At 36.5% G+C, this 25,437-nt stretch overlaps 3 protein-coding genes across 3 annotated transcripts; all 3 read right to left on the bottom strand.

Moving 5' to 3' along the window:
* Nucleotides 1–5,111: 5,111 nt before the first annotated feature.
* LOC132631948 (BAHD acyltransferase DCR) lies at nt 5,112–8,653 on the bottom strand. Its single transcript, XM_060347705.1, has 2 exons — nt 8,143–8,653; nt 5,112–6,181 (listed from the first exon to the last, which is right to left on the bottom strand). Exons 1-2 carry the CDS (start codon nt 8,596–8,598, stop codon nt 5,285–5,287), a joined length of 1,353 nt encoding a protein of 450 aa, XP_060203688.1. The 5' UTR covers nt 8,599–8,653; the 3' UTR covers nt 5,112–5,284.
* An 8,084-nt stretch (nt 8,654–16,737) lies between these two features.
* On the bottom strand, nt 16,738–20,229 carry LOC132634039 (UPF0496 protein At3g49070). Its single transcript, XM_060350357.1, has 2 exons — nt 19,670–20,229; nt 16,738–17,887 (listed from the first exon to the last, which is right to left on the bottom strand). The coding sequence occupies exons 1-2, from the start codon at nt 19,716–19,718 to the stop codon at nt 16,812–16,814; spliced, it is 1,125 nt and encodes a 374-aa protein (XP_060206340.1). The 5' UTR covers nt 19,719–20,229; the 3' UTR covers nt 16,738–16,811.
* A 1,671-nt stretch (nt 20,230–21,900) lies between these two features.
* On the bottom strand, nt 21,901–23,334 carry LOC132631947 (protein SRC2 homolog). The gene has a single exon (XM_060347704.1). It carries the CDS (start codon nt 23,084–23,086, stop codon nt 22,091–22,093), a length of 996 nt encoding a protein of 331 aa, XP_060203687.1. The 5' UTR covers nt 23,087–23,334; the 3' UTR covers nt 21,901–22,090.
* Between the last annotated feature and the right edge of the window lie 2,103 nt (nt 23,335–25,437).

Below are 25,437 nucleotides of genomic sequence, written 5' to 3'. Positions count from 1 at the left end.
TATCCCATAATAATACTCGTACCATACTTGTGCTCATATTCGTATACATGTCCTTATTCATATTCCTATACATAGTCTTTTCACATCCATATTCATATTATATACATAGTCATTTCATATACATAGCATTTACATAGCATACCCGACCTCATAGGATCGGTGTCTTATACATACTTGGCCAACCAAGGCTCAAGGTCATACATACCTAGCCCTACCAAGGCATCAGGGTTATCCGTACCCTCTACAGAGGTGTGCGCGCGTTTCGTAATCGTATACATACTTTATACATAGTCATATACATATAGTCTTACCCGGCATCATAAGCTCGGGGTCTTATTATAGCCCTTCATAGGCACACATACACATATATCGTAGCTCGTAAGCATCTCTAGTCTCGTTCTACTCTCATCATCATTACTATCCTCATCATTATCGTTACATTTACATTATAGGCTTACTCGTCATACGAGGAACGTAGTATAAGCATAGTACATATCACGGGTCGTGAGCTTATGAGCTCGGAATGTCGACCATGTGAAGACAACATACTCATATAGAGGAATTTAGGAATTTGGCCAAGAACTATGCCTTATGAAAGAAGGGTTAGCCTTACATACCTTTCCGTCGAACTATTCTACGCTTGCACGTTCCCTTCCAATGCTAGCGTTTATACCTTCATTAATATCATAACAATGGCCATTAGTCATTCACATTATCCACATTATCTAGAATTCCTCAATTTGCCTCTAATTCACCCACATTCATGATTATAACATCCATCTTCGTCCATTCGTCTAAAGTGTTCAGTTCATGATCTTAATACCATTTATAACACATTCATATCACAACACAACAACATTCATAACTCAATTCAAACTATTTCTCAAAATGTCACTATTCATCATTCATGACCTAGTTGACCACATTTTCTACAATCCATGTATTTTAATATTCCAATACCTTAAACATCTTGTAAAAATCATGAATCTTGCCTTAGAAGTTGTAGGAACAAGCTTTGGTTGATAATACTCTTCTTTGAGCAAAACCCTAGTTTTTCTCCATTTGGATTTCTTGACTTGGATGATCCTTGATGATTCCCTTATCCTTGATTCACTTGTCTTAATGTTATGGATGACTTATAATCCTTGAAAACTCACATAATAAATGTAGAGAGAAGTTCTAGAGAGAAGTGGTGTAATGTTATAATGAAATAAAATAAGTCTTGATCCTCATATTTAATGAATTGGAAAATCTGTGCTGGGTGAACAGTGGTCGTCCATGGAGGTTTACGGTCCGTATTTCAGTTTACGGACCATCCCTCGTGGTCGTTTTTAAGCTTAAGCAGAACCAGAAACTTTGGCCTGCATGCATGGTGATTTACGACCATGGTTTACGGGCCGTAAATCACTTTACGGTCTGTCCACCAGGTCGTATTTAGCCATTTCCTCAGCTGGCAGAAAGTTCAAGTTGGACATGCCAGTTTACGACGTCAAGTTTACGAACCGTATTGCACTTTACGGTCCGTATTTTGCACTATACGACCACTGGGCAGTTTTGCCAACTTTCAATTTTTTCTCATTTCTCGACTTTTCATTCTAATCATCCACATCCCTATACATACATTTCCCATGAAACATTATACACTCGCACTCCTCGCACACATCATTAGTTCATTTACTTGCGTACCAACGGGAAATTTTTCCGAGGTGTGACACAGACCTATGTAAGCTTCTTTTTATTTTTCATATTTTGTTTGTTAGATTACGAAATGAGGATCCGGCTCCTATCTCATTTTTATGCTTGATCTTTATTTTTGGTTTTATAAGATTCAAGTTATAGTGATGTTTCAATAATAGATCCACTGAAGCAAATTATGATACATGTATTACGCATTGCAAGTCGATGGTATACCTTATGAAAATGTGATAACTATTTCATGGATAAATTATGAAACTTCAATGGCAATTTGGGGAGAAGTTGTTGAAAGAACTCTCAGGTGAATGTGATAGGTTAAAGTCATTATAATAGAGTTCCTTTGTTTCCACTCCATGTTAAGTCCCGAAGAGCATTTTTTTTGGTAAATAAATGATTTTAGTAATACAAAGTAATAGTTACAAAACCAAACAGGGCAGACCACTTGTTTCCCACATCAAAACCAGCACCTGTTCTAGACTCTACAGTTCTAAGGAGTCTAGTTCTAGGCATAGACACTAGGCAGCCACTACTTCATACATATTTGGCAGCCAGTTACAAAAAACAAAGTCCAGTGACTACACCAAGCTAAGACAATACATAGATAAATTCTATCAGCTTGCTAGGTTGCATCCGATTGTCAAACTACATCATTTTCTTTGCGTTTCCTCCTTGTTCTACCTCTATTATAAAGATGGACAACAATCTCTTTGCATAATCTATCTTCATTGTAGTTATGGCTTTGGAACCTGATCAGATTTCTATCTCTCCAAACCAGAGCAATCACCATAGGCAAAACAGCACTCGTAATTGCTCCCCTGCCAGTTCTACCTCTAATGTGCCAAGAATTTTAAGTTCTTGTTAGTAAGTAAAGATATCCACCTAAAATACAGACTCTGAAATATGTTAGATGGAAAGAGGAAACACTAAAAAAATAAAAGTCACATTTTTCCTTTTTGAGTTAGATTTGTGATTGGCACATCAGAGTATCAATTAGTCCATTTAGTGCATAGTGCTTTTTGGATCAACACACCTAAATGGAAGAAACTGAGTTCAAAGGAACTGGTATAAATGATTGCAATTCATGCAAGATTGTTCATGTACCTCTTATCTCTCACTGCCCTCTTTCATCTCAATGGAACCAACTTATAATAGAGAAGATGTCAACTGAGTTGCTTATTGAAATAACTTTGTGGCTTCAAACATGTAGCTTTTGATGTGCAGCAAGTATAACGATTTGAAGAATATGTTTTTTTAGGTGATAAGCTATACTTTCACCCCGTAGAAATTTATGTACTTTTGAGTTCTACACTTGCAGGTAATGAGAAGTGCATTTTTCTTGCTGAAAAGTACTTCAACCTGCTACTGATTTTGTACTTTAAGTTCTAGACTTGCAGGTTTGTATTAAGTCCATAACACAACAGAGAGTTTCTTCATTTTTAGCTGTTTCATTTAGTTTTTAAATTACTTAAAGTCCAAAGTTAATATGGACCTGGGGTGCAAAGATGAATTTCGGTGATAATATGGAGTCTAATGTAGATTTCCAAATGCAAGACGAAGCACAAAGGTTGGCTTTCACCGAATGCAAGTTGATATTGAAGGAAAGTTAGATATTGTTAGCATTATTGATTTGTTTTCCTTTTAGTAGTATTGATCTCAATCATGTTTTAGTTGAATTGTTAGTAGTATTGATTTGAACCATGTTTTATTTTGGTTGTTTACTAAATCTTTGATAGTTTTTTCTATTGAATTCGAGATTTAAGATGGTTGCTAATGTTACCTTTTTATTTCAGAATCAATATCAACATTCAAAGGCGGAGTTTCTTCGTACTCAGCCACCCAACACACAGCTGACAGAAGAACAAATGGAGGAAAGGTGGCTTGAGAGTGTTGGTGGTCCCACTAGGTTTGGCACAACTTACGGAATTCCACATCGTGCATTTCGTCAATACCGGTCGCCCCTAGAAGGCCTACATTCTTCCAATACCGAGTCGTTCGATAGAGTGAGTGCTATAGCCATGGAGCAAAAGATTGCTGAGCTATCTAGCTAGCTACAGGCCTCAGAGGAAAGGGAGACGCGGAGGGACGTGCAGTTTGACGGTATGAGGGCCCAATTAGACGCATTACTTGCTTCGAGGGGGATTCCCTCGTGTCCTGATGATGCTCGTAACCCCCATACTCAATCTAGTGGTGCGGATGATGATGGGACTCACGTGTCAAACACACAAAGGCATGTTTGAATGTTAATGTTGTGGTGGATTTGTGGATTTGCGAGGGGTGAAGTAGTCTAATGTTGTAGACTAACTTAGTGTAGACTACTTTAATGTTTTGTGAATGTTTACAAATGTTGAAGTAGTTTAATGTTGTTTTGATGTTTTCGAAGGTTGAAGTAGCTTAATTAATGTCTCTTGTGAATGTTTGATTGACGTTTTTATTCAACTTTGAAGTAGTTTCGAATTGAATTTGATGTTTTGGTGGTTGTAATATATGTGTTGTAATAGTAGCTTATTGTTTTATGTATTTATAGTAGTTTGGTGTATTGTTGGCAGCTATTTGAGCTGGTTTTAGTCGAAAGTAAAATTATTTTCATCTTGATAGGTGCTACAATTTTTTTTGCAGAATACCGACCTCATGAGGTCGGTTATGGGCAAAATTTACCCAGAAACTACTAATTACCGACCTCATAAGGTCGGTTTTCTAGAAAATTTCCCAGAAATTGCGAATTATGCAAAATTTTCCAGGGAATTGCAAATTACCGACCTCACGAGGTCGGTTTTCTGCAAAATTTTCCAGGGAATTGCAAATTACCGACCTCATGAGGTCGGTTTTCTGCAAAATTATCCAACATATGGCAAATTGAGGTCGGTTTTCTACAAAATTTTCCCACAAATTGCAAATTACCGACCTCATGAGGCCGGGTTTCGACAAATATTTTGCAGAAATTGAGAAATACCGATCTCAGGACAACAGAAATCTAAAACAATATATATATATATATATATATATATATATATATATATATAACTTACCGAGCTCAGGAGGTCGGTAAACTAATATCATTATATTATTAATATAATTTACTGACCTCACGAGGTCGGTACTTTATATAATTAATAGCCGACTAAAAAAATATTACCGACCTCATGAGGTCGGTTTTTTGCGACCTCATGAGGTCGGTAATATTTCTGACCCACTCTTTTCCGACCTAATTCTGAGGTCGATTTTTGCCCAAAACCGACTTCATGAGGTCGGAAATTGCCCTTTTTTTAGGTCGGAAAATCCAATTTTTTTAGTAGTGAATATTCAACATTTTTTGTAAATACAAATAGCTAAAAGCAGAAAAATATACTATTTTATGTAGATACTTCTGTTAATCTAACTATTTGTATGCTTGTCGTAGAAAGCAAAATCATCAGACATTAAGCACTAAGAAACCTTTATACTCAGGTGCGTCTCTGCATAACATACCAGAAAAAGAAACATACAAAAGCAGAAAACAATACAAAGAAAAATGCAACCCCCTAGAAACATGCATAAAGAATCACTTAAAGCGAAGATAAAGTTCTACTTCAAATTAATCCAAGCAGCTTAATTAAGCTTCCATGAGGAACTCTTTATCCTTCTCCAACCTATCCATAGCATTTGCTTCCAAACTAATCTCCACATCAATGCCTCTCCCTCCATTTTTCTGGGGATACAAATACACCATCCCATCGAACCTATTATTTGATCCACTCCTCACACTCTCCGGCTTTCCCCATCCAAAATCCACATCATACACCTTAAACCTAGGCGAACTTCCAACAGCCACACAATTCACTCCAGCATCTTTATACTGAAATATCTTCGGGTTACTCTCCCACTCCTTGTTGCGCTCATTAATTGCATTCGCGTCATGCTTCACGATCGCTTGCTGTATCATCCCAGCAGCAAACTCAATGGGGTGTGCCAGCAACAGTCCAGCCGCGGTCACAGTGAAAATAGCCTGAATTAGGTTTCCGAAGTAACTTTCAGGCACTGGAGGGTCAACTCTTTTCCTGCAGTCAGCGAAGACCGTGTAGACGGTGTAGTCCTCAGGTTTGAGCTCTCGCGCACGTGTGATGGCTAGCCACACGTGTGCAGAGAGTGATTGGAATGTGGAGAATGTGGTAGCACATGATCCTGATCCCTCTGGCGGGTTAGCGTTGACCTTCGACTTGATTTGGTCAATTGCTGACTCGGAGAATTTGAAGAGTCTTTCGCGGAGAGGTGGGTCATCACCATTGGTTGCTGAGTTGGCATGCTCGGGTGCGTCGGATGGCTTAGAGAGGTTGAGCTTGACACGGGTGTTACGAGCCTTGGTTCGGTCAAGGAAAGGTGGGACCGAAATTGAGGTGGCCCCACTGCAAATCTGGGCCCAGGAGGTCATGAAGTGCCACGTGGAAGTACCGTCCAGCACAGCATGATTAAGTGCTACTCCCATGGTGAGCCCGTCCTTGAGCTTAGTGAGCTGTAAGTAGTTGGCCAAAATAATGAGAGACCACAAAATAAGTGATCGATGGGTCCAACCAATTAATTACGAGTACTTGTCTGCATTTTATTCAGTTGAAATTTAATGTACAAAAAAAGATAAAATATTCATCAATCAGATCAATTTAAGTTTGCTGTAAGAAGCATATACTCTAAATTGGTAATTTTCATAAAAGGATAAGCGTTAGATTACTAAAATCAGTGGACAAAACCTATTTATCTTATCCTGTTAAGATGGCATAGACGATAAAAATGCTGAATCCAAAATGGTAAGTCATATAAACATTTCCATCCTAAACTACGAGGACAAGCATTTGGGGGCTTTTCTACTTTACTCATTAATTGGTTTTCTCTGTGTCCGGAATTTTGGATATACTAGAAATAACTTTTTACAACTATTAGACTATTTAAAAAATAACAAAAGGTAACTATCATAAGTAATGAAATTGGTAACCTAGAAAAATAAGATAAGTTCCCTTCTATAGCAGGCTAAATTCTACTAGCATAAGTTAAATGTTATACTTTTCCACATAGAGACCTTCGTGAGTTATGATATTGATTGTGTCTTGACGACGTGTTAAGTATGTTTTATACTAATTACGGAGAAAGCAAAATCATGCAACTATATATCCATGCACATAACTTACTTCATCATATTGAGGAAGCGATCTCTTTTCGACATAGCTTATTTCATCATATTAATGAAACGATCTTTTTCGAGTGGCTTAAGAACTTGGAACTTGCAAAGGGATTCGGACATACTCCTCCGTCTCAAATTATTTGTCATTTTTCGTGTTTTATAAGCCCCTTAAGAAAAGTATTACTCCCTCCGGATAAAAAAGAGAGTCCACTTAGTCATTTGCGCATCCCTTAAGAAAATACTAACTCTTAGAAAAAAAAAGGTAATTTGACTAAACTGCCCCTAATTAAGTAGGTATTGAGATTTGAGCACATAACACTTAATAGGGGCAAACCTGAAAAAATAAGGTTAGTTCTTTCTTGATTTGATAAGTATGCACTCTTTTTGACAAAAAAAAAAAAAAGACTAAGTGGACACTCTCTTTGATCTGGAGGAGTACTTAGTAGGGGCATTTGACTAACTTTACTCTTATTTATGTCTAAGTTATAATCTCTCTCCATTAAATATTTACTCTATTTATGTTTGATCTCCATTAATGACAAAATTACTACAAAGGAAAAATGGGAAAAAAGTAATCAATTGTGCCTTGAACTTCTCAAACGATAAATAATTTGAAACGGATGAAGTAGTACTATCATTTCCTTTGTCAGTACTTCTTCCGCCTCAAATTATCTATGTTGATTCTCTTTTGCACGCCTCTTAAGAAACATTAATTAGGAGGAATTTCTGACTATTTTACCTCTTTTTATATCTTAAAATATAATCTCTCTTCATTGAATGTGTACTCCATTTATGTATCATCTCCCCATAATTGAAGTGGTTGTAGTTTTCAGGAACAGTCACTATTAAGGATAAAATAAAAACGTAAAGTCACTATTAAGGATAAAATAAAAACGTAAAATTAATTTTGTCTTGACCTTCTAAAATGACAAATAATTTAAGATAACTATTTTTTAAAAATTATGTCAGATTATTTAAGGCGGAGGGAGTAAAACTTTCGGATCTTTACTAAAAGTAACAACTTGTTCAGAAGAATACTCGATGCTCCATACATGCACCAACATTAGTAATTTCTGTGCCACCGCCAAAGCACTAAAGTTCATTAAATGTACGTAGATGTCACTAGCTGAAACTCATTCACAAAACAAAAAAAATACTCGTAATGAAGTGGTGCAAGGCTAACATAGCACTAAATTACGATTAATAAAGTTATATACGCGTAATAACTTTTATCATGTGATAACAAATTAATTATACTTTTACTAAGTTATTTGTGATTTGATTGTGTAAATATTTTTTACCTGCACAGCCAGGAGAGGCCTGTGAAGCCCTTCCAAATTCACGATTTTGTTATAGGGAATTAAATCCTGGAATTTGGTGGTGCCTTCTTCATCAGTAAGATCTGCAACTTCAATCCCTTCAGTAACAGCCACAATCACCTCCACTCCATCCATGTCATCCTCATATTCCACCTTAAAAACTCCCTCTTCATCTTTTCCCAATTTCCCAGCAAGTTGGTAAAAATCTTCCAACACTAAGGCCAGCCCATCTTTCAATTTTTCCACCGTTTCCTCAAAGTTCTCAGCCCCTTTATAGATCATCAATTTTTGGTTATAATAAAAAGCTAAGTAAGGTAAATCAAACGTTACCAATTGACACTCTTTTTTTCCTAGTGGTTTTTGGGGTTTCACGTTGGTTTTATTCAGGACTTTCACATTTGTAACGGGGGGCTCCTCCTTTGCTAATTCACCTGCCATAGCTATTTTCTTTACAATGGCTTTATTTGTTTTGGAAAATGAGCCAAGATGGATGATTTACTTATAGTAGAAGAAGTGTAGTGATAGTAATAAGAGTGTTATATTGGAAGCGGTTGGGATGCATTTATGAATTGCATGAGTGTAGTTGGACGCCATTTATTACTATCCTTAGCTGCTCTTTTGGATGGCAGTTGAAGTAAATTATTTCTCTTTCCTTTTATTTACTTTTGTTTTTTGTTTGTTTTGCTACTACTGTTCAAGTCAAATATGGATTATTAACACTAACAACAACCTAACATAGGGCATTGGTTTTCTCGTCAAGGGATAAACCATTTTATGTGTCGAGTAACATATCTTAGTATTGAATTAAAGAGGACAGCAGTGGCCAAAATCCCATGTTATGTTACATGAGACTTTCAGTAAGGAAACTAATAATGTGCAAAGCCATGCCATGTTTTCCAATACCTAATTATTATTAGATCCATTCCTTCAAACCGATGAATTATCATCGTTTCAGGTTACCTTTACTTACCTATTGTAACTTGTACTCCATCCGTTCACTTTTACTTGTCCACTTTGGACTTTTCACGTTGTTTAAGAAATAATAAATGAAGTGCATAATTTACCAATGTACCCATATTAATTGGTGCATATTTTTATTGGATTTGAAAAATGATTTGAAGTGAGTAATTAATGCTATGGGTAAAACAGGAAAAAATAAATTGTCTTATCTTGATATGCTTAAAGTGACAAGTAAAAGTGAAAATTTATTTTTGGAATACTGGACAAGTAAAAGTGAACGGAGGGAGTAAGTTGTAACTATCTTACAGTTAAGATTTCAAATTTACATTTTATAGAGGTTCATATGTATATAATTTTTGATAAGCATTAATTAGTAACTTGAAAAATAATGGTAACTGACCAGCTGTCATAGGTTAAACTATAATGTTAAAACTCTTTATAATGTAATACATATAGCTGAAATCCTTTCTAATTGATCATTTGGAAATGGTTCAATCACTAAAACTGGCGGGAAGTTGGGGCAACTGGCCGTCCTTAATCAATATTGTACAAGATCAAGCAGCTGTACATATTTATATTTTTCCCGTTGGTTTTATTAACATTCAACTGTATTATTATACACATAAATGATGATATTGAAACTTGAAAGGCCTTCAAACCTGTCCATTTTGGCGTTTTAATGTGATCAATCTCTCTATAGTCAATGGCTACACTTAGTGTACGGAGGTCTAATAAGAGAACTCTATCAATACACTGCACTTTTTAAAAATAATAGTGTACGCACACTACTAGAAACAAAGATTTTTCGGATTCCACCGATATTTAGTAGCATATTTGTGTTATAAAACATGATTTTCACCTTATTCCCACCGAACCAGCTTACTGGGAAAACTCATGGTGGGAAAAGGTTTGCACTGAAACGCTGAGAAACTTTCTAATTTTTCCATGTGAAAACACTGCTATTTAGGTTTTTCCCGCCGACATTCAGAGGGAATATATAGCCACTGAACATTTTTCAGTGAAAAATTTCAGTAAGAAAATAGTAATTTTTTAGTAGTGACGGGTCATGAACAGCTCCATACTTGATCTATTTTATCGAATATCTGGTGCTACTTTCCACTACACAAAGTACTTATTGAGTAAATGCCACCAAAGCTTAGATAGATAAAAATAATTAAGTCATTTAGTTTTTTTCTTCTTATATTAGAACTTGAACCGATCTTCAGAATTCGTACCCATTTTTGAACGCTATGTCACCAATTGAATGCATGAATTCACTACACTTTAGCTACCCAACGATAATAGTAAAACCCTCACATTTTGGGTTTCTTACCGATTTACTCACTCCCCAAGCCCCAACCATACAGTTCAAAATTTTATTTTGAAAAAAAAAGTAATGGAATATTTATGGATTATGCCTTTATGGTGTCATGTGGAGGCTTTTATTAGATGGTACCACCATATGTATACCACCCGTCAACCAGAAATTTGTGGAAATTGAGAGATTTATGAGAATTTCTGTGTATATTCATTGTATCAAATACAGATTCTTATACTAGTTATAAAGGACTATTTTGCAATAAACTAATACTCCTAACAAACTCTTAGCTGTACAAAAATAAATTCAGGAATTCTATACATCCGTACATACACCTGTACACATTCTGGAATACTCTAAGAAAGATCCTATACTATGCTCTATACATGTGCCATCTGTATATCAGCTCTTGTATAAGTATTATCCAATACTTATGAGGGAAAGAAAGACTGAGGCCCAAGTCACAAAAGAGCCTCAAGATCGGATTAGGCCCAAGTCTGGTTTAATGAGGCCCAAATATGAATTAAGCCCAAAATACTAACTTTCCCTTTTACTCTTGTCCATTGTACTTATTGAAGCAGACTTGTGTCTGTCTTCTTCTTCATCAATATCAACGATCTTTATGGTTTGATTTGTGAGAGCAACATTAGAGAGATTCTTCATCTTAACACCCCCCCCCCCCCCCCCTCAAGTTGGAGGGGAGGGAACTAACACCCAACTTGGAGAGAAGTAAATGGTGCGAAGGACCAAGCAGCGGTTTTGTAAAGAGATCGGCAAGTTGAGCAGTGGATGGAACGAAGGAGAGAGAAATCAGGCCGGCGAGAAATTGCTGTCGCACAAAATGGCAATCCAGTTTCACGTGCTTGGTTCTTTCGTGGAAAACCGGATTGCGAGCAATATAGATCGCTGCTTTGCTGTCGGAAAATACAAGTACCGACAAAGTTGGTTTGAGAGAAAGATCTTCAAGAAGTAGAGTGAGCCAAGTGAGTTTAGCAGTAACTCGACGCATCGACCTGTATTCCGATTCAGCCGAGGATAAAGAAATGGATGATTGTTTCTTGGACTTCCAAGAGACGGGAGAACCACCAAGACTGATAAAAAATCCACTGATAGATCGTCTAGTATCCTTGCAAGAAGCCCAATCGGCATCGCAGAAAGATATGAGTGAAAGTGAAGGATCAACATTCCAAAGTATACCTTGATTAGGGTTTGCCCCCAAATATCTAAGAACTCTTAGACCAACATCCAAATGATCCATACGAGGGGATTGCATGTACTGACTCAAACAAAGAACCGCATAGGAAAGATCTGGGCGAGTGTGGGTGAGGTAATTAAGCTTTCTAATGAGTCTTCGATAAATGGTAGGATCAGTAAGGAGTGGACTGGTTTGGTTGGAATTGGAAAATTTTGTAGAAGGAATGATGGGAGAAGAAACAGGTGCCACATTTGAACAATCAAATTCGTCCAAGAGTTCTAAGGTAAATTTCCTCTGATTTAGAATAATCCCTTGTTTTTCCCTGAGTACTTCCATCCCTAGAAAATAGTGTAGTTCACCCAGGTCTTTAATGTAAAATTCTGAATGCAAGAAGGATTTAAGAGCAGTGAATTCTGAGGGATTATTCCCTGTGAGGAGTATGTCATCAACATACACTGCAACAATAGAAATAGAATCCCCTAATCTCTTGAAAAATAATGAGTAAGTCATTCAATGAAGCTGTGTAACCCTTGAACTGTAGAGCACCAGCAAGTTTAGCATACCATGCCCTTGATGCTTGTTTTAAACCATAAAGTGATTTTTGCAATTTGCACACATAATTGGGATTAGGAGGGGTCAAACCTGGGGGAAACTTCATGTAAACCTCCTCCTGTAAATCCCCATGCAAAAATGCATTATTGACATCTAGTTGAGTGATTGACCAACCTCTTTTTACTGTAATTGCCAAAAGACACCTGATAGTAGTCATTTTCACTACTGGAGAAAAGGTTTCATTATAATCAATGCGTTCTCTCTGAATATCACCCCTAATAACAAGTTGTGCCTTTAATCTTTCAAGTGATCCATTTGAGAGTTGCTTAACTTTGTATACCCATTTACAAGGCAAAGCTTTCATTCCAGCTGGTAAAGGGACTTCTTCCCAAGTGTGATTGGCTTTGAGAGCCTTAATTTCTTGATCCATTGCATCTCTCCACCCAGGGTGCAAACTAGCTTGAAAATAAATTTTAGGCTCAGTAATGGTACTAAGAGATCCCATCAGTTGTTGATTCTGCATAGATAAAGCACTAAAAGAAAAAGTAGGGGATTGCAAGGGTTGAGAAAAACATGTGTTAGTGACTTCTGATAGGTAGATGTTGTTGCAATAGAAGTCATCTAAGTAGGCAGGTCTGTGTTTTGCCCTTTCTGATTTTCTAGTGGGAATGGGGGGAGGTGGTGTGGGTGAAGGAGAATGTGCAGGAGATAGTGTATCAGATGTTGATACAGAGGAAGGTGAAGGAGAGTGATCAAGTGGAAGAGAAGGATTAGAATCAGAAGTGGAATAGTGGTGAGGAGTACAAGTAGGTGGCATACTGGGAGGAGATTGTTCAGGAAAGGAGTTGTTGATATCAGGAATAGGAAAAATCTGTTCTGTACCAGGTGAGATTTGAGAATAGGGGAAAACAGTTTCATGGAATTGAACATCTCTAGAAACTATAATCTTTTTGGTTGCTAATTCAAGTAGTTTATAACCTTTTTGACCTTGTGGATAATCTATAAAGACACAAGGTTTGGCTCTAGGTTCAAACTTACTCCTATGCTGTGGAAGAACTGATGCATAGCATAATGAACCAAAACTTTTTAAAAATTTGTAGTTAGGCAGTCTGCCATGTATGATTTGAAAAGGGCACTTTCCTTTGAGAACCCTAGAGGGTATTCTATTGATCGGATGTGTAGCAGTTAACACACACTCTCCCCAAAAAGATGTGGGTAATTTGGATTGAAATAAAAGGGCCTTAGCAATTTCCAACAAATGCCTATGTTTTCTTTCAACAATCCCATTTTGTTGAGGTGTTCCAACACATGATGTTTCATGGATAATTCCTTGAGTTTTCAGAAAATGAGCTTCATGTATCCCCTTCCCTAACTCTAGGGCATTGTCTGATCTCATTCTTTTAACTTTCACATTGAATTGTCTCTCTACCATAGCAAAGAAATCTTTTAAAACAGGAAATGCATTACTCTTGACAGTTAGTAAGAAAGTCCATGTGGCTCTACTAAAATCATCAACCACTATTAAAAAATATCTGTAACCATCATGTGTTGAAAATTTATATGGCCCCCATGTGTCCACATGAATTAATTCAAAAATCCTTTTAGTTTTGATATGACTTAAAGGGAAAGGGGATCTAGTTTGCCTTGCAAGTGGACAAATATCACAAGAACAGTTAAAATTGGGAGGAAAATTGACTAAATGAAGATGTTTCATTGCTTGAAAAGGCAAGTGCCCCAACCTTACATGCCAAAGAGCTACATCTGAAATAGTGCTTGCTGAAAAAAGAACAGAAACAGAATTGAAATCACTACTAGTTGGAATAACTGATAGATTGCTTTGACATTTATGCTTAGACTTAAGATTACTAGGCTTGAGTAGGTAGAGTCCATCCCTTGATTCACCAAAAACTTGTACCCTCCTCATATGGTCCTGCAACATACACTCTTTTGAGTTAAAAAAATAGAGTACAATGAATCTGAACACATAACTTCTGCACAGATAGAAGATTATACCTAAATGAAGGAACAAGAAGCACATTTTTCAATGTGAGAGTAGGCAGTATCTTAACACTACCTATATGAGTAACAATGACTCTATGAGAATTAGGAAGATTGATGTGCACAGGATTAGGGAGAGGAATTAATTTTTGAAAAGAATTTTGATCAAAACACATGTGCTCAGATGCACCAGAATCTATTATCCATGCATTAGTGTTGAAAACAGCAAGACAAGAACCAGAATACTTTATCATAGTACCAGCTATGGCATTAGCATTGATTTCTGAGTTTGAGGTTTTTGATGGTCCTGTATGGTTCTGCTTTATGATTTGAACTATTTGTGAAATTTGTTCCTTGCTTAGCTGCTGAGTAATGCTGTTTATCTCAGCATCATTATATCCTATGTCAATGCTTTCATGTTCTTCACCTGCCATTGCTGCATTACCTTTGACTCCACTGTTATACTCCTTTTGATTGGTAAATTCAAAATCGTCTAGAAACCCATGTAGTCTATGACAGTCATCAACTACATGCCCTATTTTGAAGCAATAAGTGCAACTGACATTAGGATTAAACTTTGCCTTTTTAGGCTTGAAACCTATTCCTGTTTTTTGTGACTGATTTGGATTCCTTTGATTTCTATTTCCAAACCTCTGTCCTTGCATTTGATTACCAGATTTAAACCTTTGTGTGTTTTTGTTTCCAAACCTTTGAGTTTGTTTTGTGAACTTCTGAGAGCTAGCATTATAGTTTCCTGCCATGAAGGATGAAGAATTAGGGGAATACTGTGGGTTAACATACACCTCTCTTTGATTCTCATCTTGAAGGAGAAAAGAATAAGCTTGATTGATTCCTGGTAAAGGGTTGAGCATGAGAATGTTTCCTCGAGCTTGAGAGTAGACATCATTTAAACCCATGAGGAACTGCATGAGTCTTTGGTCCTCCAATGACTTAGCTATTTTCTGCTTTCCTTCACAAGTGCACACACACACATGTAGTTTACATGTGAGTTGAGGGAATCAAGTTCATCCCAAAGCCTTTTCAATCTAGTAAAATAACCTGCTATATCAGTGGATCCTTGTGCTAATCCACTGATTTGTTTTTGCAGATGGTATAGCTTGGCTCCATTAGACTGTCCAAACCTCTGTTCCAGATCTGTCCATAGTTCCTTTGCAGTTCTTGAGTAAATCACTGAATCTGCGATATCTTTTGATAGAGAATTTAGCAACCAAGAGGTGACCATATCATTGCACCTATTCCATGCTTGATATTCTTGATCATCAATGTTTGGCTGTTTCAAAGTTCCATTAATGAACTCTAGTTTGTTCTTTGCAGATAATGCAATGAGCACAGATCTCCTCCAACCTTGGTATCCTTTTCCATTGAAGATGTTGTTCATCAAGTTCATCCCTGGTGCATCTGAAGAATTAAGGAAAAGGGGGTTGCTAGAATCAAGTAAAGGTCTATTTCCAGACTGAGTGCTCGTCACTGGCACTGTTTCAGAAGCTGAGGTGTTTTATGTGTTTCCAGACATGGTTAAAGCTTAAAATGAAGATGATGAAATGAAAAAATGATAAGATGATTCAGAGATTTTGTTGTTGCTCTGATACCATGTAGAAATTGAGAGATTTATGAGAATTTCTGTGTATATTCATTGTATCAAGTTATAAAGGACTATTTTGTAATAAACTAATACTCCTAACAAACTCTTAGCTGTACAAAAATAAATTCAGGAATCCTATACATTCGTACATACACCTGTACACATTCTAGAATACTCTAAGAAAGATCCTATACTATGCTCTATACATGTGCCATCTGTATATCAGCTCTTGTATAAGTATTATCCAATACTTATGAGGGAAAGAAAGACTGAGGCCCAAGTCACAAAAGAGCCTCAAGATCGAATTAGGCCCAAGTCTGGTTTAATGAGGCCCAAATATGAATTAAGCCCAAAATACTAACTTTCCCTTTTACTCTTGTCCATTGTACTTGTTGAAGCAGACTTGTGTCTGTCTTCTTCTTCATCAATATCAACGATCTTTATGGTCTGATTTGTGAGAGCAACATTAGAGAGATTTTTCATCTTAACAAAATTGGTGGTATGTAACGTACTAAAAATGTATGCACTGGTACCATTAAAATGAGACATGATGTCTTAATATTTTCGCCACAAATTCATTTCATTATCATGCAAAAGGTAGGCCGTCACAAATATTATGTATCATTATTTTCAATGCTTGAATTTCAAATTGAAGAACTCCCAAATTTCATCTACAGCAAAAATGTCGGCCATTCAATTATGTGATAGGATAAAGTGATCAAACACATTAATCACATAGCTCCCCAACTAAAGTCCTTACAACCTAATTCCATGTGAAATTTTTCACTATGTTAAAATTTGCTAGTTCGATGTGGTCATAATTTTCCACATCCACCACTGTCTTGACAATAAAAGCCAAACACTAATAGTGACATAAATAATTAAGTCTCTTTTGTTTTCTTTCCTTAAAAATAATATTCTTTATGGAATGGAAAAAAGAAGTATTCAAGCAACAGTGGCTATCTTTTTTAAAAAAAAAAATGAGTAACAACATGAAATTAAATTTTGTTTCAAATCCCAGTTAGCTATTCTTTGGGTAACAAATATGGACCCGAATTCATAATTTCTGTAATAACAAGGTTTCTAGCCCTATTTATAGTCATGAAACACAAGTACAAATGTTCTTCTAATTCATCCAATTGGTCTACAAAGTTTGCATAATTCTTCTTCAATTGGCGCGCCACTTCCCCACTGGCTTGTAGCTGAAGCTGAAGCGGATCGCCACCTCTCGCAAGCCAAAACCGAACTATGGCTTGCAAATCTTCTAATTCATCATTTAGCCGACCCACTAGCCGACTTATAGTGTCCAAGTCTCTAATTAGTATGTACGTCCCTTTTGCGGCTATATCCAGCTGAGCCGACCAGCTAGCAAGCTTCTTAGTTGACATCAGCTGGAATGAAGTTACCATTACCATAGGAGCCGCAACTAGCAAGGCTAATGCATGAGTCGCTACAATCACTGTGAGTGAGACAGTCAAAGCCACAAGAAAAACGGCTGCGCCACGTTTGAGTTTGTTGATGAATTGAAGTTTGTCCTTGGTCTTGTCTCGCCTAAGCTCAAGCCGTTTTAGCAACTGGGAGCAATTGGCTTGAACAGTTTTAAACCGGAGCGGAGAGGATGTAGATGAAACAAGTGGGTTAAGGGAGTTACAAAATTTAGTTAATCGTGTCAGGATCTTGGGTATAGGGTTCACATGCGAATAAGGTGGTTTTTGGAGGGAGTCTAGGGCAAATTTAAGTGATTTATATCTAGAACGTGTACGTTGGACATCTTTTAGTAATAGACTGCAAAGTAAAGAAGTTTCAGCAGTTTGCGAGAAATATTCGGATAGTAAAGAGTGAGTTTCCTTGTGGGTTTGGATTAAACCCAAAATCCGAGTTACTGTGGGTTGATCCGGATCCAAAAGATGCTCCACGAAAAGGCGGTAAGAGGGAAGCCGAGCCGCTGAAGTGGAGCCGACAATTTTGGTAGGGGAAGAAATTTTTTCAGCTAAAGCAAGGACCCGTGTCCAAAAGTCAGCGTAGGATTCGGTTCGAAAGGCATGGGCATATTCCTCTCTGAGGTCCAATTCCATGTGGGCTGGTTTACCGCTTTGGGCCTCTGCGTACAAAACAGATTTGAGTTAGGCAATTTGCACGATTATCCATATTCGGGAGTGGTTTTTAATTTTGTCCCTCAAATTGCTGGTCTTTAATTTTTGTCCTTCACCTAATACCTTGAGGTTCTGGGTTCAAACCCCGACTCAGTAAAAAAAAAAAACAAAAAAAAAAAAAAACAAAAACGTAGCAAGACAAAATTTCGAGGCCTATTCGGGCAAAAGTTAGGCCTTTTGGCACACTTTTGCCCGAATAGGCCTAATTTTGGGTAAATGTTAGGCCTTAAAGCAGATGTTTCGCGAAAGTCTTGTCTTGCGATTTTTTATTTTTTTTTTTGACTGAGCGGGAATTCGAACCCAAAACCTTGGGGTATTTTCGGTCACTTTTTTAAGTGAAGGACAAAAATCAAAGAACAGCTCCTTTGAAGGGAAATCCACGCAAAAAAAATGAACTTTGAACACCACACAACAATTCAACAAAAAATAACCTCAATTTTTATATTTTACAAATATTAGCTAGTATATCATTTTATAATCAGTGGATACACTAATTATAGATGGAGTATATCGAGGAAGATTACGATCTATTCTCGCTATGTGGATGAAATTTTGTTAGCTAGGAGGCTAAGAATGTTAACATCCCTTCTTTTGGGTGTGTTTTCATTTATAAAACACCATTGCAAGAAAAGAAAAAATGAGAAAAAAGGAATTAAAAAGAGATATCAAACAAAAACCAAGTGAATGAATTGATCTATTTCTACCCATCTGGGCCTTGTCCCTGGATCTGGATTCATCTTGACAAGGACAAACAGAGCTTACTCCGTCATTTACGGAGGGCTCAAATGAAGCCCATAAAGAACAAGGCTTTATTTATTATGGGCCATAGAGTACAAATTCTGCTGCAAAATCTATATAGAAAGGTCAAACTCTTTTTTAATATTCCGATTCTATATATTTTGTCTTTCACAAACTTAACAGAAGAGGAGAAAATCCCAATAGGATGCATTAAGGTAAAAAAATGATCCGCCTAGCTGTAATAGTGTACTGCTGTAATAGTGTACGTATATAATTAGAATACACACCTAATATATGCAAATTATACATTTGGCTAAAAAAATTAAAAATAAAGAATAAGATCATTTTTTGCTGTAAGCTTTATTGGAATACTGTATAGTGTAAAAAAAACAAGATTAAATAGCATGATAAACTCCTAATGCGATTCGAATTGTTACAAACTTGACCATTGGACTATCCTACAGGAATCAATTCCATTACAATTAGCTGAAAAGTTACTGAAGTAAATAATTTTAGAATGAAATACCGAGCGAGTTCTGAACAAGAAAAAGAAAAAAACAACTAGAAGGCCAACCTAATCCAATTCCAGATTATGATGATTGTAGTAACGTAAAACACGTGTTTTTGGACAGATACTCTCAGGGGACCAGAAAGTAGATATAATCGGATTATTAGCTGTTAACTCCTAATTCTGACAGTTTTGGCCCAACTTGTAACATGCAGAAAACGTTCTTCTCTTGCTATTATCATTGAGATCCACAGTTAAGAAATTATCCAATTATAAAATTTGATAGATGTTTACTAAAATAAGATATTTATACTTAAATTATGGAATCTCGATATTTGCAAAATATTTTAATGATGCTTTATTTTCACATGGCTCTTTTAGAAATCTGTCTCGTCTACTATCCCGACAACTACATGTGCAACAAATCAAAATCGGATTTCATGAATCAAGAAAACAAGTAAACTGAACGACATAAGAAGCTTACCATTCCATGCAAAATATTTTCTCAGTGCTGGACGAAATTTTATCTTCATTCTTCTTCTTAGTCCTGCAATTGAAAGCTCAAGGAAGGAGACTTTACAAGTAACTTTTCAAAGATGAGAGAGGAAGCAGCACTTTAAATTAAAGATAGATCAATATTTCCAAAGGGAGAAGGAGAGAGAGCAGAGTACACGTTTGAGGCACCTCTTATAATGATTAAATGCTAAGAGTATATTAAATGATTTGTTATGTTTTGTTTTTGCTTTGAAGACAAGAGAATGTATATCTGTACGTCTAAGATCTTATTAGGGGACTTGTACTGCAAGGGATTAGCCATTGCCAACAAATATCCCTACATTTTCTCTGATAAATCTTACAAGGCAACTAGCTAGAGAGCGCTCCTTCAATATCAACCACACATATATTCTAATCATGTTTGAAGTTTATGGAATTGTGATACTTGAGGCATGTTATTTAAGAATACTGTTTTAAGGATATCTTGCCTATAGTAGCGTAATCCTAAAAGTTTAACAAAGTCTTTCGATATAAACTAGAAACTCTTTCGTATAAATTTAGGAATAGATACAGTAGAAATTGAGAGAAGTAGAAGGGAAACGATGCTTTAGTACCTCTACAATGGAGGAATGTATAACAATAAGTTTTATCCGTTTCAATTTATATGACATACTTCCTTTTTTAGTCTATAAAAAAAAAATGTCATATTCCAACTTCAACTCCAACCATTTCACTAATTCTTTACTACGTATTTCACAAAAGAATGAACAAACAGATTGGTTTTAATCCGGGAGAAACTATTTTATTTGAAGTAAGTACTACTATTTACTTTCTTTCCAACTCGTAACCTTTGTTATAGGTAGAAAATAGTGGTTGGAACTTAAAAGGCAAGTCAAAAGGTCAGCCGTAACATAATGTGAATGCTGATGACACGACGACGATTCATATATAGCACGCTCTGCTGCTTAAACTATTGGGACCAAATGGATTACATTTGTACTAGGAGTATATGTGATAAATACTTAAATGCCACAGCCAATTCGCAACAATAAACTTTTTTTACAGTTAGATGTTATTTTAAAAGATCCTAACAAGTTAATAACACTCTTTCCAAAAGTTTCGGATGTGAAAAAAGTTAGATATTTTAAGACTCATCTACACCTGTAGTCCGTGATTAAGATAAGTTTTCTCTCACTAAAATTGTTTCAAAATCCAATCCTTTAACGTAACTACTGTAGACTGTAGTTAGCATACATATTACTCCCTCCGTCCTAAAAAGATTGTCTTAGTTTGACTTGACATTGGGTTTAAAAAATAAAGGAAGTCTTTTGAAATATATGGTCCAAAATAAGCCTTTGATATTTGTGTGACTGTAAATCATCTCGTTAAATGTTTCTAAATATAAAAATGAGTCAATTTTTTTTAGAACAAACTAATAAAAAAAGTAAGACAATCTTTTTGGGACGGAGAGTAATTATTATTATTCCAAACCTTTAAACTTATATATAGATCAAGTGTCAAGGAGCCGGATCCGCTGAAGGACATAAATAACTTACATTATATGATCACTATTAAAACATGAAAAGTACAACACAAATGGTACGTTTTAGCCATGTGTTAGCGTTATAGTTCATAAATTGAGTTCTAACTCAACGGTTACAAAATAATACGGTGAAGCTTGGGGATTGTTTGGTAATTAAAACGTGACTCTGACCCTCAATGGCTATTGATCTATCCTGAATTTTTAATTTACTTTTTATTAATTTATTTATCTTTTTTTTTTCTCAAGCTATTTCTATAAGGTATGTTTGAAGAGTGATTCCTCAATCATTTCAAAGAAAACTTAGATTGAAGGCATTTTGTGAATGTCATAACTTTGAATTAGCATTATTACATTGCTGAACTAGAGGGGTCTAACCAAGTTTGCATGTATTATACCAAACACAGCCTCTATTAATGAGTGGTACTACTGCAGTATAGCGTGAAACATTCAAGATGGGCACATAAAAACATGAGAAGAAAGCTACAAGATTCAATGTATCAACTATCAAATACAGTGAAAGATGCAATACACAAATGCATTTGGTTTGGTCCTTCATCTTCAGCAGAATTACCCAATTAATACATGTATAATCACTTAGAGATCGCAGAATCCAGAGCATTTTCGAACCTCAGAGACAGATGTGGAGAATGGAATTTTTGGACACAAAGACTTAGAAATTATAGCAACAACTTGCATCCATTACACGTTATGTGATCGATACTCCAAAAACATATTAGTACATCAAACAACAGTTGCATAAATTTTACAAGTTTTTGCTTTGACATTAAAGTACCCTTTCTCTTTCAGGAAAATATAACAAGAAAATGCGAATCAAAATCAACTAAATCAAAGATGGTAGGTATTTTTCTAGTCATCATCATCATCATAATCATCATCATCCAGATCTTCCTCAACTTTCTCCGCCGCCTTATCAGCAATGTTATCCTCAATGTGATCAATACCCTCCGCAATTGCAAGTCCACCCAGTGCCCCTGCAACCGCACCCACAGCCAATCCCGCTCCCAACCCCATTCCTCCAAACTTCCCCTTCTTCTTCTCCTCATACCCATACCCCGCCTTCTGCCCGTAGCTTCCCTGCCCGTAGCCTCCTTGCTGCCCGTAACTACCCTGCGACCCATAACTTCCTTGCGACCCGTAACCAGGTTGTCCGTAACTACCCTGCTGCCCGTACGGCGCAGGGGGGGCGCCGTAACTCGGTTGTTGACCATAACCTGGAGCTGGAGCCGGAGCAGAAGCACCGTAAATTGGTTGTTGACCATAAGCCGGAGCTGGAGCAGGAGCAGCGCTATACGGATAACCCGCTGGCGGGGCAGCATAGGGGGCAGGAACACCTGCCCCGTACGCTCCGCCATAAGGTTGCGGTGGGTAATCCCTTGATCCAGCCGGTGGAGGTACACCATAAGGAGGCGCATAATAAGGATCCGGCGCACGATAACGCGGATCACGAACAACAACTTCCACTTTTACCTTCCCTTGAGGACGACCAGAAGGTCGCTTCAACTCAAGCGAACGCTCCGAGGAATTTCCAATTCCGACGCTATCGACAACATCACGTAACGGAAGCTTGGCGGAGCCGATGAGAGGCTTGGTACCTTCAGGTGCGTTAGCGTGAACGACGTCGATGTACACAGTTGATTCTTCGATTGGGGAATATAAGGGAATCACAAGCTTTTCATCCCAGTAAGGTGACGTGTCACCGTCATCGTCCACTTTTGTGGAGCATTTGCCTTTTGGGTCAACCCATACAACAGCATAAGGTTTGAGACGGCCGTAACGCCAATTCACGTTCTTCAAATCCTTAGCTGATGAGATCTTCACCTCCACCTCGAATCGCGATCCCATATTTTTTTTCTTCAAAAATACAGTAAAGAAATGTATAAAAATGGCTGATGGCAACTTTTATCTATGAACGTTATTGGTGGAGTGAGTACTTATAGCATCTTAACTAGGAAGAACAGTTTGTGACGTTACCAGACTAGTTTTGTATGTTTAAAGTTCCACTAAGGTCCTTGGGCTTTTTTGTGGATGTTGGGCTTGATCTGTTTAAAATGAGTGTTCAGGAAGGGCATTTAAGTCAATGTAAAAAGCAAGAAAAATGAGCAAATAGCGGATTAGGCAAGTGAGGGACTATCCTTAGCCGAGAAGACTTGATATAAACCGTGAGGAAGGTAGGACACGTGGAGGCATATTAGTGATAAATGATACGTGCTTAATAAAAAACGTCTGGGGCCAGGAGCGGGCTGAACCCAAAAAAACAAAAAAGGGAAAAAGAAAAGCACAAGTAGTAGATGTCTTGGGGAATATAAAAGGCATATTGTGAAACCCAATAAGAAAACAGGATCCATACAGGGGCAAGCATATGGGCAATTGCGAATTGCCCTTCTTTTCGGGTGGTTTTTAAATTTTACCCCTCATATTTGAAATCTTTAAATTTTGCCCTTCGATTAAAATTTATGGGTTCCAGGTTCGAACTCTCACTCAGTCAAATTTTTTTTTTTTTAAAAAGGCAAATTTTAAATTTCGCTATGCCCCCACTGACATACACTTGTTAAGGAATTATCAAAATTATGCTGGACCCGACATACTTATACCTTATGGGCAGACTTGGCATAAGTATGTCGAGTCCCGCATAACTTTGATAATTCCTTCACAAGTTTATGCCCGGTCCGGCAAACTCGGCATAAACTTTTCCTTAAAAATAGACTTTGTCTTATAAGGCAAATTTTTAGTTATGCCTTAAGGAAAAATTCCGCCTTATGGAGCATACTTTTAATTATGCCTTATGGGGCATACTTTTAGTTGTGACTTAACTAAAAGTCTGCCCCATAAGGCATAACTAAGAAAAAACTTTTAGTTAAGGCTTAACTAAAAGTTTTCCCATTAAAAGTTTGCCCATAAGTATGTCGGACCCGGCATAAACTTGTTAAGGAATTACCAAAGTTATGCCGGACCCGGCATACTTATGCCAAGTCTGCCCATAAGGCATGAGTATGCTGGGTCCAACATAACTTTGGTAATTCCTTAACAAGTGTATGCTGGGTCCGGCATACACGCGACCCAAACCTTGCCTTGCAATTTTTTTTTTTAATTTATGCTTGAGCGGGGGTTCGAACCCAGAATCTCATGATTTCTGCGTGAACGCTCAGGGTTGCAATGCGAAAGGTAAAAATTAAAGACCAACAATATAAGGGGCATAATTTAAAGACCACAAATATGAGGGGCAAAATTTAAATACCACCCCAAAAGAAGGGCAATCCTGCGCAAAAAAATGCAAGCATATTCCTTCCTTACTTCTTACTTCACTATACGCGATGTGAACACGGGACTTTCTTTTCCTTCTTTTCTTTGTTTTCTATTTGGATTGATAACATCCTTTAACTTTAATTAAAATCTAAATGCATGACAATTCGTCCTTTGGAATATTTTTTTTACGCAAGACAAATTTGACTTTAATTTAATAAATACTAAATAACGAATAGCAAGTAGTCATATGAAAATGTCTTTTTGTGTCCAACAGAATAGACCATAAACTATTTTTTCTAGAGGGAGAAAAAGAAAGAACGCGGAGGCACGGCATTGTAGTCGAAAAAAAGGAACCGACAAATAGCAAGTTGTGCCAATTCGGTTTACCAATAACAAAAGGGAAAATGACATAGGGTAATTAATTAAGGCTCTTTATTATAAAATATATAGATAGTTTTTCTTATTTATAAAATATAATGATATTTTATGAAACATGACGGATTTTCCTATATTTTTCGTTTTTTTTATTTTTTTCAGAAAATATTTTTTTTAAAATAAAATATTTTAAACTTTTTTTATATTTTTTTAAATTTAATTTTAAATTTATTATTATTATTATTATTATTTTTGTTCAAAGGCTTAAAAAATTACCTCAAATTTTTGTGTATGAAAGTTGTATGAAAAATGTGTGAAATGTGTATGTGTGAGTGAAATTTTTAATATAATTTTCATACACAAAATTGTGAGCGAAAAATTTAAGCCCTGAATATTGTATAAAAGTTGTTACAATGTTGTTGTAGTTGTATTAATTTTTCAGAAACCTAATATGAACTTTATAGACAAAAAATGTGAATGAAATTCTAAGTCTTGAGCGACATATACACATTTCATACCATTCTCATACATAAAAATTTGAGCATAATGTTAGCCTTGATCGAGATATACACATT

This window comes from Lycium barbarum, chromosome 3 (genome assembly GCF_019175385.1).
Source record: "Lycium barbarum isolate Lr01 chromosome 3, ASM1917538v2, whole genome shotgun sequence".
Lineage (NCBI taxonomy): Eukaryota > Viridiplantae > Streptophyta > Magnoliopsida > Solanales > Solanaceae > Lycium > Lycium barbarum.
This window is presented reverse-complemented; position numbering and strand designations above follow the sequence as displayed.